Source organism: Tamandua tetradactyla, chromosome 9, assembly GCF_023851605.1.
Source record: "Tamandua tetradactyla isolate mTamTet1 chromosome 9, mTamTet1.pri, whole genome shotgun sequence".
Classification (NCBI taxonomy): Eukaryota; Metazoa; Chordata; class Mammalia; order Pilosa; family Myrmecophagidae; genus Tamandua; species Tamandua tetradactyla.
The window spans coordinates 117,807,037-117,824,552 of NC_135335.1; the positions used below are offsets into that span (position 1 = coordinate 117,807,037).

The 17,516-nt window shown below is 36.5% G+C and overlaps 1 protein-coding gene across 4 annotated transcripts in view; it reads left to right on the forward strand.

The window, feature by feature from the left end:
- Nucleotides 1-10,417, forward strand: part of OCLN (occludin) — a 65,736-nt gene extending 55,319 nt beyond the window's left edge. For all 4 annotated transcript variants that reach the window (XM_077117432.1, XM_077117431.1, XM_077117433.1 and 1 more), the window contains exons 7-9: nt 4,752-4,923; nt 6,976-7,017; nt 8,433-10,417. In XM_077117432.1, the coding sequence (XP_076973547.1) occupies nt 4,752-4,923; nt 6,976-7,017; nt 8,433-8,534 (316 nt within the window). In that variant the 3' untranslated portion in view covers nt 8,535-10,417. The remainder of the gene's footprint in view (nt 1-4,751; nt 4,924-6,975; nt 7,018-8,432) is intronic.
- Nucleotides 10,418-17,516: the final 7,099 nt, after the last annotated feature.

Genomic DNA, 17,516 nt, shown 5'->3' on the forward strand with positions numbered 1-17,516 from the left:
TTAATTTTGGAGTAATTGCCAGACTATTTACCACAGTAGCTGCACCATTTTACAGTCCCATCAGCAAATGCACAAGGTTCCAGTTTCTCCATATCCTTTTTTTACCCCTGCCCCCCACTTGTTTTAAAATTATGGCCAACCTAGTGAAATGGTGTGTTATACTATTTCTCTAATGGTTGATGTTGAGCATCTTTTTGTGTGCTTATTTCTCATTTTTATATCATCTTTGAAAAAGTCTATTCAAGTCGTTTGCTCATTAAAAAAGATTTTTTATTGACACATCATCACATACATACATTCCATACATGGTGTACTATCAGTGGCTCATAATATTGTCACATACCTGTGTGTTCATCACCATGATCATTTTTTAGAACCTTTGCATCACTCCAGAAAAAGAAATAAAAAGAAAGAAGAAAACCCCATACATCCCACACCCCTCACCCCTCCCTTTCATTGACCACTGGTATTTCAATCTACCCAATTTATTTTACCCCTTATCCCCTCTATTATTTATTTGCTTTTTATCCATATTTTTTAAACTCACCTATCCATAATTTGGATAAAAGGAGCATCAGACACAAAATTTTCACAATCACACAGTCACATTGTAAACATTATATCTTCATACAACTGTCTTCAAGAATCAAGGCTACTGGAACACAGCTCAACAGTTTCAGATGCTTTCCTCCAGCCACTCCCATATACCATTAAATGAAAAGGGATATCTATATAATGCATAAGAATAACCTCTAGGATAACCTCCCGACTCTGTTTGAAATCTCTCAGCCAGTGAAGCTTTATTTTGTCTCATTTCTCTTTCCCCTTTTTGGTTAAGAAGGCTTTCCCAGTTCCATGATGCTGGGTCCCAGCTCATCCTGGGAGTTCTATTCCACCTTGCCAGGGAGATTTACACCCTTGACAGTCATGTCCCACGTAGGGGGAAGGGCAGTGAGTTCACCTGCCAAGTTGGCTTAGAGAGAGAGAAGCCACATCTGAGCAACAAAAGAGGTTCTCTAGGGTGACTCTTAGGCCTAATTTTAAGTAGACTTAGCCTGTCCTTGGCAGAAATGAGTTCCATAGGGACAAACCCCAAGATTGAGAATTTGGCCTATTGATTTGGTTGACCCCACTACTTGTGAGAATATCAGAAATTTTCCAAATAGGAAAGTTGAATATTTCTTCCTTTCTCCCCATTCCCCCAAGGGTACTTTGCAAATACTTCTTTATTCACTGCCAAAATTACTCTGGGAAATATCGGGGCATCCCACTAACCTGGACCCTTGCTCATTTTTAAGTGAGTTGTCTTTTTGTTGTTGAGTGGTAGGAGTTTTTTTAATGTATTTTGGACGCTAAATCCTTTTCAGATATATGATTCACAAATATATTCTCCTATTCTGTGAGTTGTGTTTTTACTCTCTTGATAGCCAGGGCTTAAACATAAATTTTTTTTTTTTACTTAAAATTTTTATTTTGAGATACTTGCATATTTATGGGGCAATGAAAAAACAATACTAAACCCACACAGAGGACTCCGAACATACCCAAATCCTCCAGATACCCATATCCACCAATTTTAATGTTTTATCATATTTGCTATATCATTGTATCTGTCTATCTGTCTATATGATACCTGTTTGATCCTGTAGGAAGTTAGAAGTGGAATTACAAGCCAAAACTACTGTAGTACTGGCATTTATATTTATCCGCATTGTTACCTCTGAGTTTTTCATGCAGCTTTGACCTATTGTCTGTTCTTTCCTTTCAACCTGCAGAATTCATTAGGCATATCTTGTAGGACAAGTCTAGTGGTGACTTAAGTACCTCAACTTTTGTTTATCTAAGAATGTTCCTCCCTCATTTTTGGGAGATAGTTTTTTTTTTTTTTTTTTTTTTTAAAGAGGGAGGAAGGGAAGGAAAGACAGAGAGAAGGAAGGAAGGAAGGAAGAAAGGGAAACATCTTTAAACATTTTCTTGTTTTATTGTATTTTGTTTGTTTGTTTGTTTTTTACATGGGCTGGGGCCGGGAATCGAACCGAGGTCCTCCGGCATGGCAGGCAAGCACTTTGCCCGCTGAGCCACCGCGGCCCGCCCCTGGGAGATAGTTTTGACAGAATTCTTGGTTGGCAGTTTCTTGCCTTCAATACTTCAAGAAGGCAGTCCCTTCTTGCCTCCAATGAGAAACTGGCACTTAATCTTATTAAGGCTCCCTTGTATGTGAAATGTTGTTCATTGCCTGCAGCTTACAGAATTTTCTCTTTATCTTTGACATTTTATAGTTCAGTTATACATTGACGTGGTGCAGATTTATTTAGGTTTACCCTACTTGGAGTTCATTGAGCATCTTGGATGTATGTATGGACGTTTTCAGCCATTATTTCTTTGAATATTCTCTCTGCCTCTTTCTTTCATTTTCTGGAAGTTCCACAATGCATATATTTATAAGCTTGATGGTGTTTCACAGTTTCCTCAAGCTTTGTTCATTTTTCCTCTTTTTGGCTCTGTAGCCTGGATTATTTCAGTTGTTTTATCTTTAGGTTCTCTCATTCTTTCTTCTGTCAGCTCCAATCTGCGGTTTGACCCCTTTAAGGAATTTTTAATTTTTAATTTCTGTTACTGTGGTATTCAGCTTTGTTTGATTCCTTTCCATAATTTCCATCTCTCTGTTAATATTCTTTTTGTGTTCCTCTAACATATTCCTGATTTCCTTTAGTTCTTTATCCATGTTTTCTTTTAGCTTGTTGAGCACATTTAGGATGATTATTAAAACGTCTTTGACATGTCCAAGTCTGGTCTGCCTCCTTGATTGTTTTTCATGCTTTAATCTTTCCTTTGTCTTGGCCAGTGCTTCCTGTTTCTTTGTATTTTTGTTGAAACCTGGACATTGTGATATTTTAATGTGCTATTGTAATTTAGACTCAGAGGCATCTGTTCCTCACTAATGAAGGTGAGGAGCTAATTTAAAAAAAGAGTGAGATAAAAATAGAAGCCAAAAATAGAAAAAAATAGAAGGGAAGTGCAAGTGTTCTCTTTCAGGGCTTATCCATAGAAGGAGTTTTATGAATAGCTCCAAGTCGAAGTGTAATGGCCTCCCTGATCCATTTTGCTCATATGTCTTGTCTTTGGCTTGGGTGTGGCCTTAGGGATTTCCCCTTTTACATAAATACAAATATCCCCTCTTCCCTGACAGTGCAGGGCACTGCATTGTATGTCCTGTAACCAGCAATCCCTTGCTCCAGAACGTGACTGTTCTCCCAAGGTGTCCTGTAGGAGGTTTCTGTGGACTGGCTCTTACACGCAAGCAAGTCCTGGAACAGCCAGGCCCTTGGGCCATAACCAGACAGGTTGGGCCGGACAGTCAGGCTCCCTAGGAGCGTGAGCCAGCCCCACCTCAGCCCCTCAGTGGATGGAGCGGGGCCAGCCAGGGCACCAAGAGATCTTAGTAGCCTTTTCCTTAAGTGGGTGCTTACCCTCTTCCTGTAGACCTTTTACTGTTTTCTGGAGCTTTGAGAAAGATGTTTTTGCAAATTCTTGCTGTTTTTTTTTTAAAAGCTTCTATCTGCGACAGTCTGGAAGTGTCTCACTCTACCATGTTGACTGGGGTGGGGCGCCAGAGTTTCCTTTAGAAGTGAAGCCAAAGAACATTGGTACGCAGTTTTATAAACAGTTGTGGTAACAATTTAGTGCTCTGGCTAAAGTTATGGTGTTAAGTTCCTTTGTGTGTCAGCGGTTTTACTCTAGTTCACCATCATCAACTCGACTGGTATTTGAGGTGTAGCTTTTTATGCCTAAGTATTCTGAGGAATAGGACACAATTCAGAAACTCGCTAACCGAAACATTGCTTCTCAAGGTATTGGAGGGACAGCTGGGGCATATATAGTTTGAAAAACCCTATTCACTGATATTCTGATACTTGTCCTCCTCTTTCCCCACAAGTGTCAGCCATCTCTGGAAAATACTTGCCTAACTTTGTAAATTTGAAATTTTATATTGCTATGAAGCCCTTCAATCCTGTGACATGATACACAATGTTTTCTTAGTGGAATATGAGTTAGTAGCATCATCTTCATATGTAAAGAGTGGCTGGTATATTGAGAGATAAAAAGCAATATAGAATTAACAGGCTTAATTCTTTATAGGTAAATGGGTTGACAGCTGAGTTTTACAATGAGCACACATTTTTATACCTGTACAGCTTTGTGTTTACTTTTAGAATCAAAGAACAAAAAGGCTATTTCTGCTTAGGAAATTTAAGACCCTCCTTTGCATCACTCAGATAACAGCAAAAACAATAAAAAGCAGTCTGAAAACTATAGGTGGTAGCAGGAAACAGCCAGGCTGCCAGTCAACTGTTTTGCCACTATAGTGATAAAAACATACTTTATTCTTCAGAATTCTAGTTTTAAGACTTTAAATAGAAGTATTCCGTTATCCTGTGGTGTTTTGTATTCAGAGTTAAATACATTTCTATGACTTGAACCTTAAAATTCATAAATAGTTCTCAAGATTTTTTTCTAAAGATTATATAGGCATGTTTTTTTTTTTAACATGAACTATAGTATATAAGGAGTAATCATTCTTGATAGAACGTATTTGCACCGTACCTTCCTCTCCCCGTAAGAAACGTTAAGAAAACAAGAGAATCTTATTTTCTATATCCCCACCAGCTTTGTTATTTTTGAGGAAGAAACACTGCATTTTATGTCTGTTAGAGATACATATGCAGTCATTTTCCCTCTCATTTTTTTAGGGAATATCCACCTATCACTTCAGATCAACAAAGACAACTCTACAAGAGAAATTTTGACAGTGGTCTGCAGGAATACAAGCGCTTACAGGCAGAACTTGATGAGATCAATAAAGAACTCTCTCGTCTGGATAAGGAATTGGATGACTATAGAGAAGAAAGTGAAGAGTATATGGTAAATTCAAACCTGATATTTGCAAATTAAATAGAAGTTTATTCTAATCCACAGAGATATGTTGTCCTTTACACTAATGTTGATAAAAATTGTGCTACTAATTATCAAACTGATTTCATTGAAGAATAATTTAGAACAGTCTTAGATAAAACTCTTTTCAAATTTAAGAGTGTTTTAATGGTTTTAGTTAAGAGTTAGAAAGCAATAGTCTTATGTATACATATATCCCTTTGTGTTTAAAAGAAAAGTCATATTATCTTTTCTATTTATAAATATAATTAATTTCTTACATAAAAAAATTCAAATCACCTTAAATCCCACCACCAGTTGTTACCAAAATATTGGTTGTTAAAGCATCCTCTCTCTGCAGGAGTGCACCTAAACACACTTAGTCTTTGATTTGGAATTGTCATGATTTGCAATCATTCTTCCTGCTCCTTTACGTCATAACAGTTTATACTTATCTTTGTTTTTCGCTTTTTGCTTTCTTTCTCTTGATTACTCGGCTGAGGTAGTATTGATCAGCCTTTTCCACTGTAAAGTTACAGTTTTTTTTAATCTCCCTTTCATACTGACTCTTTGGAAGGAAGCCCCCATGCACAGCCTGCATGTAAGTGTTCTGCCTCCTTAAGGGCAGGATGATAGCCACAAAGATTATTAGGAATTATTCTGCACTGGAGAGTAGTCTGGTCTTCCCCATTTAGTCCTTTGTATCACTGTGGATTTACGTAGTTCTATTTTATACTTGGATTATAATCTGATATTATTTTATTTTGTTGCTCAAATTGTTCCAACTTTGAGCACAGGAAGCTCTTTCACTTGGCTCCTGTGTCCCTTTGACAGACCCCATCATTGTGAGATTGTTTGTTTTATCACTTTCTGTCACTACTTAAATCCTGTTCTCACACAACACCAGTGTATGGCTACCTTTTCACGCTCATAAAGATCTACTTCTTGTAAATATAGCTATATAATATTCAATTTTAAGGTTGTACCATAATTTACTTAAGAGTAATCCTCTATGGATAGACATTTAGGTATTTTCATTCCTGCCTTTCCCCTCCCAGTAGCACAAATACTTTGCTGAACTTACCCATCTTTGTGTAATTGTCTACTTATCTAGTTAGACCAAATTCCAGAATATGAAATTGGGTTATCAGAGGTCATGCACATTTAAACTTTTAATACATATTGTAGCAAAACTGTCTTCCAGAAATATAGTACTAACTGCATTCCCCCTGGTAGCACACTAGAGGGATTGTGTGAGCCACATTTCACTAATATGCCTGAAAAATAACTGCCTTGTATCTTAGATATTAGTAATTAACATTTTTCATCATTTTATACATATACATTATATGTAAGAGAAACTAAACAACTTAGATAATGTGATAAATGCTGTATTTGCATTATGTGCAGAAAATACTACCATTGCTTCGAGAAAGAATAAAGTCTGCTCAAAGTCTGAAGAATTTAGGGTAGGTTTAATAATTTCTTCAGATTGGAGTGGGGAGAGGACCAAGCAGGACTAGAGCCTTAAAAGGAGCATTGATGAGAGGGTTGGAAGAGTTAACATGCCTAGTTTTTAAAAAGAACAGCAAATGATGTTTTCTGCTGGATAGGTAGATATTTTGCTGAAACTGGAAAGATAGGAGACTAGGTTCTCAGAGAAATTGACCAGGGAGCTTAGCCAGATTTTACATCAACTGGGATATGACCTTATCAGTCCTCTGCTTTAGAAAAGACCTCTGGTGTCATTATGAAATGTGGGCTCCCTGGGGAGAAATGAGAGGCAGCAGAATAAATAGAGTTACCTGCCTGTGTGAATGGAGCATGTAAAATAGAATGCCATAGATATCTCTTTACTGGAGTCTCATAGGCCTTCCTGCTGACGATAGTTTTAGGAGTCTAAAAACTTTATTATTTTAATTTCCTATCTTTTTTTTCACATGTTGGCATTTTTATCTCCAAATTAAAACTTTAGGAATGTTATTCTGGCAAGAGAAAATGTCCTCAATGAAAATATATTCCCCCCGTGTTTCTCATTAATAGGCTGCTGCTGATGAATACAATAGACTGAAGCAAGTTAAGCGAGTAAGTATCTCAGATTGTAAGATCCTTTTAGGAAGAACTTTTTAATAGAAAAACTTAACTTTTGATATGTTGTTATGCACTGATTATAGAAAAATGGGCTGAAATTGCAAGATGAAAACGTAGCTGAGAAGTTAGAACTTTTAGTGGTTTACAGCTATAACCTATATATATATATATTTAAACTTCTTTTAAAAGTCAAAGTATACATACAACAGAGGGCACAAATCATAAGTGTATATAGCATGATACATTTTCACAAAATGATCATACACCTGTGTAACTGACACCCAGATGAAGAAATAGAATTTTCTAACACTCCTCGCAAACTTCCACTTTTACTCCTTTCCAATTTCTCCCATCTTCCTAGAGGGAGCCATAGCCATTGTCCAGACTTCCAACATCATAGATTAGTTTTACCTACTTTGAACTTTATATAAATGGAGTCAGACAGTATTTATTTTGTGTGTGGCTTCTTTTGCTCATATTATGTTTATGAGATCCATTTCTATTGTAGTGTTTAGCTGTGGTTCCTTTTTTGTTTTAGAGAAGTTGTGGCTTTACAGAAAAATCATGGGTAAAATTACAGAGTTCTGTGTTTCATATTTATTGCTATGTATTGTGTTTATTGAAAAAAGCACAACTTATTCATCCATTCTATTGTATGAAATTTGTGTTGTTCCCAGTTTTTAGCTTTTACAAATACAAAGCTTCAAACTTTTTGTAAATGTTTTTCTGTGTACGGTTGCACACATTTGCCTAGGTGTTTACCTAGAGTGAAATTGGAGGGTCACTGGGCATGTGTACATTCAGCCTTCCTAGAAACCATCAAACAGCTTTCCAAAGTGGTCGTGCCAGTCTGCACTCCCACCAAGCAGTGGGTGTTTCTGTTGCTCCAAATTCTTGCCAAAACTTTGCATCAGTCTTTATTGACTTAAAATACTTCTGTTTTGAAAAGATTTCTTATTAAACATTTTTTTAATTAAAAGAAAATTTTAAATTAAATTAAATGCAAGGCTATAATGTTATGTAGTCAAATTTTTTGTCTGTTATCTCCCTTTACCCAGTTGCCCTTTCCCAAGTCAACTGAAATGACCAGTTTCTTATTTTACTGATATTTTAAAGATGATTTACTAGCAAAAATGCCAGCACATTTTCTTGGTTGTTTTATAGATCTTTAGAATTGAAGGTATTCTTTGTGAAATTCAGATTAGAAGATATGATTGAGGAAAGGGACTCACCTGCCTGTGTGGTCAGTGATACCGCTAGGTGCCTTAAGTCATATTATCTCACTTAACACCCCAACAATTCAGTGTGACTAAATAGAATTCCCTCTTTATGTTCATCTCTGCCTTCCTCACAACTCACAAAAGATCCATTTTTATTGATTTCATCTCATTCATTTTTAACCTGTTTAGTCTGCAGATTACAAAAGTAAAAGGAATTATTGCAAGCAGTTGAAGAGCAAATTGTCACACATCAAGAAGATGGTTGGAGATTATGATAGAAGGAAAACATAGAAGGGAGATGTCACGTTGTTGGAGAGATTCAGGTGTATTTGTGGACATCTCTGCAGTGTTCTCAGAAGGCACGTGACTTTGGACTCCAGTCTGGGACGCCACATCTTTGTGGTCATTACAAAGTTTTGGTAGCTTTAATGTCATCAGCTTAGTATCAGTATTGAACCATTTTATAAGTAGCTTTTGCTAACAACTGGGCTGAACACTCCGTTTAAGGATTTTATGCTGTAAACGTTGATTCTTTTATTAAGAAGTCGATACCATTTGGATTTGTTAACTTTAAGGGAAGGTTTTTGTTTGACCCGTGCTATGAACTTGGACTTCCTGGACAGTGATGTCTTCAGAATTCCTAACTGTATCCCCACAGGGCATCTCATTTCATGCTCCTCACACCCTTCACATAGCTGTTATTTAGAACTCATTTCAGATAAGGTCCACGCCCTGAGGTCTCTGAAATAACTGCTTGTTTTCTAGCTTCCAGTTTAGGTGAAGTCTGTTTTATGACTCCACTAATGAAGTCCTTGTGCCTTCATATTTTAACTCCTTTAGCATTCATCCAACCTCTCTATTGATTTTTCCTGTGTCTAAATGATTCAGAGTATTCTTTCTTGTTTTTTTTGTTGCTCTAATAATAAAGATCATGTACAAATAACAAACATGTAAAATTTAAAGATCATAAATGTATATTTACTTTTTTAAAATAAAAGTTTAAACTTAGTAGTTAGTCTATTGTTGCATATTTTAAAATACTTTTTGTCTTTTATGGTTTATAAGTTGTTTTTTAACCAACTAGACTTTTTCATAATAATAATTATCTGATAACATTTATAATTCAATTTTGACTTGAATTGAATCTTACAGGAAAGTTTAAGTTCTGAATATATTTTATAAGGTATTAAACCTGGTGTTTCCTTCTATAATATATCTGCTTGATTTCATTAGTGCTGTTAATATTAAGCTATAGAAAACTACACTCAGGAATTGTGTCTGTTGTTGTAAACTATTCTGGGTGCTGTGCTGGTTGGTAGTTCCTAATACTTTTGGCTATATGCAAACCAATTTGTCTGAAATAAAATGTTGTATTATAAAACACCAAATTATTTCAAATGGTGCCTTTCAATCTCAGCATGGTTTTCTAAAAATTCACCTCACTGTTAGTAAAGTAAAATTAGTTGATAATGCCTTGCATATAGCTAATAAGTTCACTGCTACCATCCTCCCAGGTTTTAGAACTGTGCTCTATACAAAGTTTATGTTTTTCTGAAAATCTTTAGTATACAATTTGGACATTTAAGTATACAGTCTTCTATGTATGAGCCTGAATCGTTTTCCAAAGATAAACTTTTAAAGAAATAACGTTTCCATTGTAACACTAATTCATTTCTTCAAATTGAAGAAATTCTTAATTTTCTGCCACTGTACATACTTAATACTTAATACAGGTAGATAGTTTGTGCTTTTCATTGCTTTTGTATTCAGACTTGAGCACAGTAACTGATTTCTATGTCTGTTAAGTTTTTAAGCTTTTGTTTTTGGATGTCTGTGTACTTAGTTTATGAAGGCAAGTTTGCTAATGTTCTTACAAAAGAACAATGTGTAGAGACAATAAAATTTGTTTGCTTTGTAAATGTGTGCCATAAATGTGTGAACTTTGAAATAAAAAAAAATTAGAAAATTGTTTTTCAGATGTGGTGCTTACAATAAGGGCACTTCAGGAAGCCAAGATCAGGGTGTTTCTGTTGGTGCTGGCGTTAACTAACTGCATGTAGCTTTGAAAAGCCAATGTGGAAGAAAATAAGAGGCACTTAGATCTCCAAGGTTTCTCCCATATTTTACCTTCTGTGACAATATGTCTGTATTTTGCTTTTTGCTATAAATGATTGTTGCACTGAGTTTGTTGTGACGTGATCTGTCGGATAAATGTTAGATTTATCGGATAAATTTATCTGATAAATTGCATAACGTGATGTGTACCCTATATGTGTGATTCCATATTAAGTGGATGGGATCAATATTTTTAATTCCTTTTTTTGAAAAATTTAAAGAAATACGGAGAAGTAAAAACATACATATACCCACCACCCAGAAATAACAGGTGTTGTTTTACCATAGGTGCTTCGTATGTTTTGAAACAAATTTTTCAGTATTTATAAGTAATATTTAATATTCTCTATATATCCATGTACATAGGTCCATGATATTTCATTTAATCTCATAATATCTTTTTGTCCCCAAAATATTCTCTCTTAACTTTTTTAAATTAAAGAAGTTCTAGGTTTGCATTTACCCTTTCAGTTACCCTTCCTGAAAATCTTCATTTCTTTACACTGCTTCAAGACAGTCTGTCTTGTCTTTTCCTTTCAACCTGCAGAATTCCCTTTAGAAGTTCTTGCAGGGCAGGTCTTTTGTTGATGAATTCTCTCCCATTCTGTTTATCTATGAAAATTTAAAACTCCCCCCCCTCTTTTTTTTTAACGCAGTCTTATTCATGCATCATACCATTCATCAACGGGTACAATTAATGGCTCAGTATAATCCGCAGAGTTGTGGTTTCATCACCACAATCGATTTAAGAAAACGGTCTTGCTCCAGAAAGAAAAAACAAATACTCCTTAAACCCCCTATTATTGACACTTAACATTAGTGTGGTACCTTTGTTACAATTGATGTAAGATACATTATGCTATTATGTTAACTATATAGCCCATAGTTTGCATTAGGTGCTTTTTTCCCCCATATATCAACCTATTATTAACACCTTGTAATAGTGATACATTTGTTCTAGTATGTCAAATGGAAGAGCATTATGTTTGTATTACTAACTACCTTCATCATCGACAAGGTTTACTGTTACACAGTCCCATGTTTCATCCTCTCGCTTTCCTTCCTGTGACATCCACGACCCCAGACTTGCCTGTTCAATGTACACTTAGCATTGTTAATCACAGTACAGTATTGTGCTACCATCACCTCTATTCACTTCCAAACCTTTACAATCAGCCCTATTAAACATTCTGTACTCCTCAAGCATCATCTGTTCATTCTCTACCCTCTTTCTATCTCCTGTAACTTATACTTTATATTTTATAACTCCCAGAGTTTGCTCATAATTAGTTCATATTAGCATGACCATACAATATTTGGCTTTTTGTTTGGCTTATTTCATTCACCATAATGTCTACAAGCTTCATCCATGTTGTCCATTGCATTAGAACATCATTCCTTATAGCTGTATAATATTCCATTGTATGTATATATTACAGTCTGTTTATCCCACTCATCAGCTGACTGACACTTGGACAGTTTCCATCTTTTGGCAGTTCCATCTTTTGAAACTGGTGCAGGCATCGCCTCTGGGATGGGCTAAAGCAGTAACACCCAGGGGTCTAAATGCACGGGCTAATAATAGCTGGCTCTGTACTGTGCTGTGTCCTGCTCTGTGCTTAGGGTGGAGGCCCTCTCAGTCCACAGCAGCCTGCCAGGCAGGGACTGCCGACTCAAAGCTGCCTGCCTCGAGGATAGGAGATGGGTTTCAGGAACCTCAGCCAGGTGAGTTATGGACACTTTCTTACCACAGTTTCTCAGTCTCTTAGTCCCCGCTCTTGATTGGATACTGTGCAGTACTTCCCTGGTCTCCAGAGCACCAGAACTGTCATCTAGCCCCAGAACTGTTACTTTGGACAGTTTCTGCCTGTCCATTTGCCATTTTGGGGGAAGGAGTGGGCCCTGCAACTCCCTTTTCTGCCAGCTATTGGAAGTCTTCTCTCCCTTATTATTATTTTTTGACTTTTTTCATTGTGACATATATATACAAAAACAAATTTCCAAGTACATTTTAACAAATAATTATAGGACAGATTTTAGTATAAGTTTGGTATGGGTTACAGTTCCATGATTTTTCATTTTTTCTTCTAGCTGCTCCAAGACATTGAAGACCAACAGAAATTTCAATATAATGACTCAGCAGTCATACTCATTTGTTAAATCCTATCTTCTCTATAATTGAAGGACAATTTTGCCAGATAATGTTTGGCTGGTAGTTTTTCTTTTTCAGTACTTTAAATATGTCATACCACTGCCTTCTCACTCCTTGGTTTCTGCTGAGAAATAGGGACATAGTCTTATTGAGGATCTCTTGCATGTGATGAATCTCTTGCTACTTTCCTATTTCTCTCTTTGTCTTTTGCATTTGACATTCTGATTAGTATGTGTCTTGGAGTAGATCTATTAGGATTTATTCTTTTGAAATATGTTGTGCTTTTTGGACATTTATGTCTTTCATGAACATTGAGAAATTTTTGTCATTATTTCCTCAAATATTCTTTCTGCCTCCTTTCCCTCTTCTTCTGGGACCCCATGACACATATGTTTGTGCATGTCATGCTGTCCCTCAAACCCCTGAGACAATGCACATTTTTTTTTCTGTTCTTTTTCTCTGTTCTGACTGTATGATTTCAATCACCTTGTCTTCTAGTTTGCTGATTCTTTCTTGTGCCTGTTCAAATCTGCTCTTCTATGCCTCTATTGTTTTTAATCTCCATTATTTTGCTTTTCATCCCCTGGGGGCCCTTTTGTATGCAGCACAACAAGGGGGTTTGTGTCCTTCCCTGGGTCTCTGTGGACTTGGATCCATGTCCCTGGATGTGCATTGGGCTCTACCTCCCCGGTGCGAGTGGCTCCGTAGTCTGCATCCAGAGCAGGAGGGGCCAACTCTGCGGCCTCTGCATGACTCCCAGCTGCAGAGGAATGAGAGGGGAAGGGGTCTGGCCTGGCGGGTCCACAACTGAAGTTTCCTGCCTGGGAATCCAATCATTTCTCATTAGCTGCACTTGGAGATCACTACCTGCTTTTGGAGATTCTTTTTACTTTATTTTGATTCAGCTTTTGTGGAGTCTCCGGCATCCTCTCGCGTTCTACACAAAGGGGATTTTTCCTTTGATCAGCTGATTCTGCGGGGAGACTTTTCTAAGTGATGTGTTAAATCACCATGTTGATGACAACACCCCCACAATATTCTGACATATAGTCATTATTACTCTCATTCTCATTTTTAGAGAAAAGGAAACACTAATGATTTGGTAAACTAGCCATGGTCACACAGTATCAAGTTGCCAAACTGAGGGTTGGAATCTTAGTCTGTTTGACTATTAGGGTCTATACTTCCATGGTAGGTTGACTTTGTTACTAGTCTAGTGGGTTCAATAATGTGAGATTGCTCTAGCTGATGTTAATAAGGCATTCTATTTTATTTTGAGTGCATTTTATGTACTTTAATACAAAATATTGCACCTGGTTAAGCTGAAATATCTGAAAATCTGAAAGAGTAGATTTGTGCAAAGAAGGGTCAGGGCATAATAGTGCCTTAGTCATAGCAGCTGGGACCTTAGTTTCAGGGACCTTAGTGGGATTACGGAGTTATTCACACAGAGACATTCTACACTGTGATACTGAAAAAGTTGCATCTCAACTTTTTCAAAGACTCAGTTGGAAGAGTCAGAATTCCATTACAATCTCTGGGTAGTGTGATTCCACTACACCACACCCTGCCACCTCTTATGTGAGAGGACAAATTACATGGAGGGTTGGATCGTCCTCCCTCTTTGAATGTGTCATATTGTTGATTGTTTTACCAGTGGGAAAGTTTTCATGAACAAAAATTCCTAAACATTATGGATAGTATTTTGAAAACATGTGTTAGGAAATTGAAGGATGATACTTCAGAGTTAGAAAAAGAACGTGGAGACATAATCAGGATGTTTCCTTTTGACTGTGACCCAATACGGAAGGGGATCCCAAACTTCCCAGTTGATCCCACAAGGCCCATTTCCTCTTCCTGAATGTATTAAGTCATTCTTGACTTGCCCTCTAGCAATTACTTCCTTGTGACCTTGAACAAATTACTTAGCCTCACTGTACCTCAATTATTCTTATCTGTAAGAAAGATACTTGTGTCTAATACAGTTTTTGTGAAGGTAAGTTAATGTGCAACTTAGAAAAGGCTTGTCTGAAAAACAAGGACTCAATAAAATGGTCAGTTATGCTTACCCTTTTCCATCTACATGTTAAAGCCAGAAGGTGAAATTTTAAACAAGTTTTTAAGAAGCAAATTGTGTTTCTAAGAGTGCATGCATTGCCCTATGTGCTTGCTCTTCCTGGGTGCAGCTTTAGAGTATAAGTTTTTTGAACTCTTGACAGATGCAGCTTTAGGTCTGGTATTCTGACTTCATAGATGTTGAACAAATGCTTTTAAGGATAGAACAAATCAGAGTCTAACAGACAAGATAAGAACAATTAGATACAATTATAGTCCAATCTGGAGGCTTTAAATGAGTCTTTTTCTCTCTAGAAATGTAGGCTTCACCTAAAGGTACTGGAATAGACAGGCTCACCTCTCCTAGTCCTTTTCAGGTTACTCGCTTCTGTATTTCTGCTTGATTCCACTGGCTAAGCTGTTCATGGAGTTTTTTAACCTCTCTGGTTGTGTCCAGGCACCCATGGGCAAATAACTGTTTGTTCCATTCTTTAGAGTGCCTTAGTTTTGTTTTTTTAAATTAATTTTTAAAAAATACAACAACAAATAAACTCAAACATTCTTAACATATGATCATTCCGTTCTACATATATAATCAGTAATTCACAATATCATCACATAGTTGTATATTCATAATCATGATCATTTCTTAGAATATTTGCATCAGTTCAGAAAAAGAAATAAAAAGAAAACAGAAAAAAGTTCATACATACCATATCCCTCATCCCTCTCTTTCATTGATCAATAGCATTTCAATCTACTAAATTTGTTTTAACATTTATTTCCCATATTATTTATTTTTATTCCATATGTTTTACTCATTTGTTGATAAAGTAGATAAAAGGAGCATCAGATGCAAGATTTTCACAATCATACAGTCACACTGCAAAAACTACATCATTATACAATCATCTTCAAGAAACATGGCTACTGGAACTCAGTTCTACATTTTCAGGCAGTTCCCGCCAGTCTCTCCATTACATCTATTTCTTAAAAACATTTTATTAATGAAAACAATCAACATACAATATGAACATTCTTTTTTTATCACATAGTTGTATATTCATCATCATGATAATTTCTTAGAACATTTACATCAATTCAGAAAAAGAAATAAATAGAAAACAGAAAAAAAATTTACATATATCATACCTCCTACCCTCCCTTTCATTGATCACTAGCATTTCAATCTACTAAATTTATTTTAACATTTGTTCCCCCATTAATTATTTATTTTTAATCCATATGTTTTACTCATCTGTCCATAAGATAGAAAAAAGAAGCATCAGACATAAGGTTTTCACAATCACAGACACATTGCGAAAGCTATATCATTATACAATCATCTTCAAGAAACATGGCTACTGGAACACAGCTCTACATTTTTTCAGGCAGTTCCCTTCAACTTCTCTGTTACGCCTTAACTAAAAAGGTGATATCTATTTAGTGCATAAGAATAACCTCCAGGATAACTTCTCGACTCTGTTTGGAATCTCTCAGCCATTGACTCTATTTTGTCTCATTTTAGTCTTCCCCCTTTTGGTTGAGAAAATTTCTCAATCCATTGATGCTGAGTCTCAGCTCATTCTAGGATTTCAGTTCCACGATGCCAGGAAGGTCCAAACCGCTGGGAGTCATGTCCTATGTAGAGAGGAGGAGGGCAGTGAGGTTGCTTGCTGTGTTGGCTGGGAGAGAGAGGCCACATCTGAGCAACAAAAGAGGTTCTCTTGGGGGTGACTCTTAGGCCTAATTTTAAGTAGGCTTACCCTATCCTTTGCGGGGTTAAGTTACATATGAACAAACTCCAGGATTGGGGGTGCAGCTTATTGCTTTGGTTGGCCACACTGCCACTAATTCTCCACTTGGTGAAGATAAATTTTCCCCCTTTCTCACCATTCCCTCAAGGGGACTTTGCAAATACTTTTTTATTCATTGTTCAAATCACTCTGGGATTTATTGGGGCATCACACTGGACAAACCTACAAAATCTTATGCCCTACTCAATGTTCCATATACTTATGGTGTTCAATTAAACTGTCCATATAAGTTATATTAGGAACTGCAGTAGTCAAACTATAAATTTTGTACCTAATAAACATTTTTTGCTTTAGTCTCACACATAAGTTGAAATTTTAAAATATTAATTGCCATCTATTTTCAACACCCTGCAGTATTGACATTCCTTTATACTTCCTCATGCAAAAACATTTTTAAATTTGTACATTTAGTCATTATCATTATACACTCTAGGCATTCCTAATTTATACCATCTCAGTCTTTATCGTCTATCTTCCTTTCTGATTTCATTTGTGCCCCCAGCCCTCTTCCCTCTATCATTCTCACATTCAGCTTCATTTGGTGTTCTAACATTATTGTATTACAGTTAGGAAGTATTGTGCTATCCATCTCTGAGTTTTTACAATCAGTCCTGTTATACAATCTGTATCCCTTCAGCTCTAATTACCCAATATCTTACCCTATTTCTATCTTCTGATGGTCCCTGTCACCAACTGAAATTCTCCAAGTTCATTCAATAGTGTCAGTTCATATCAGTGAGACCATTCAGTATTTGTCATTTTGTTTCTGTTTAATCTCACTCAGCATAATGTCCTCAAGGTCCATCCATGTTGTTACATACTTCATAACTTTATTCTGTCTTACAGCTGCATAATATTTCATTGTATGTATATACCACAGCTTGTTTAGCCACTCATCTGTTGATGGATATTTGGGCTTTTTCCATCTCTTTGCAATTGTAAATAATGCTGCTATAAACATTGGTGTGCAAATGCCCATTTGTGTCCTTGCCCTCATGTCCTCTGAGTAGATACCTAGCAATAGTATTGCCAGGTCATATGGCAATTCTATATCTAGCTTCCTGAGGAACCACCAAACTGCCTTCTACAGTGGTTGTACCATTTGACATTCCCACCAACAATGGATAAGTGTGC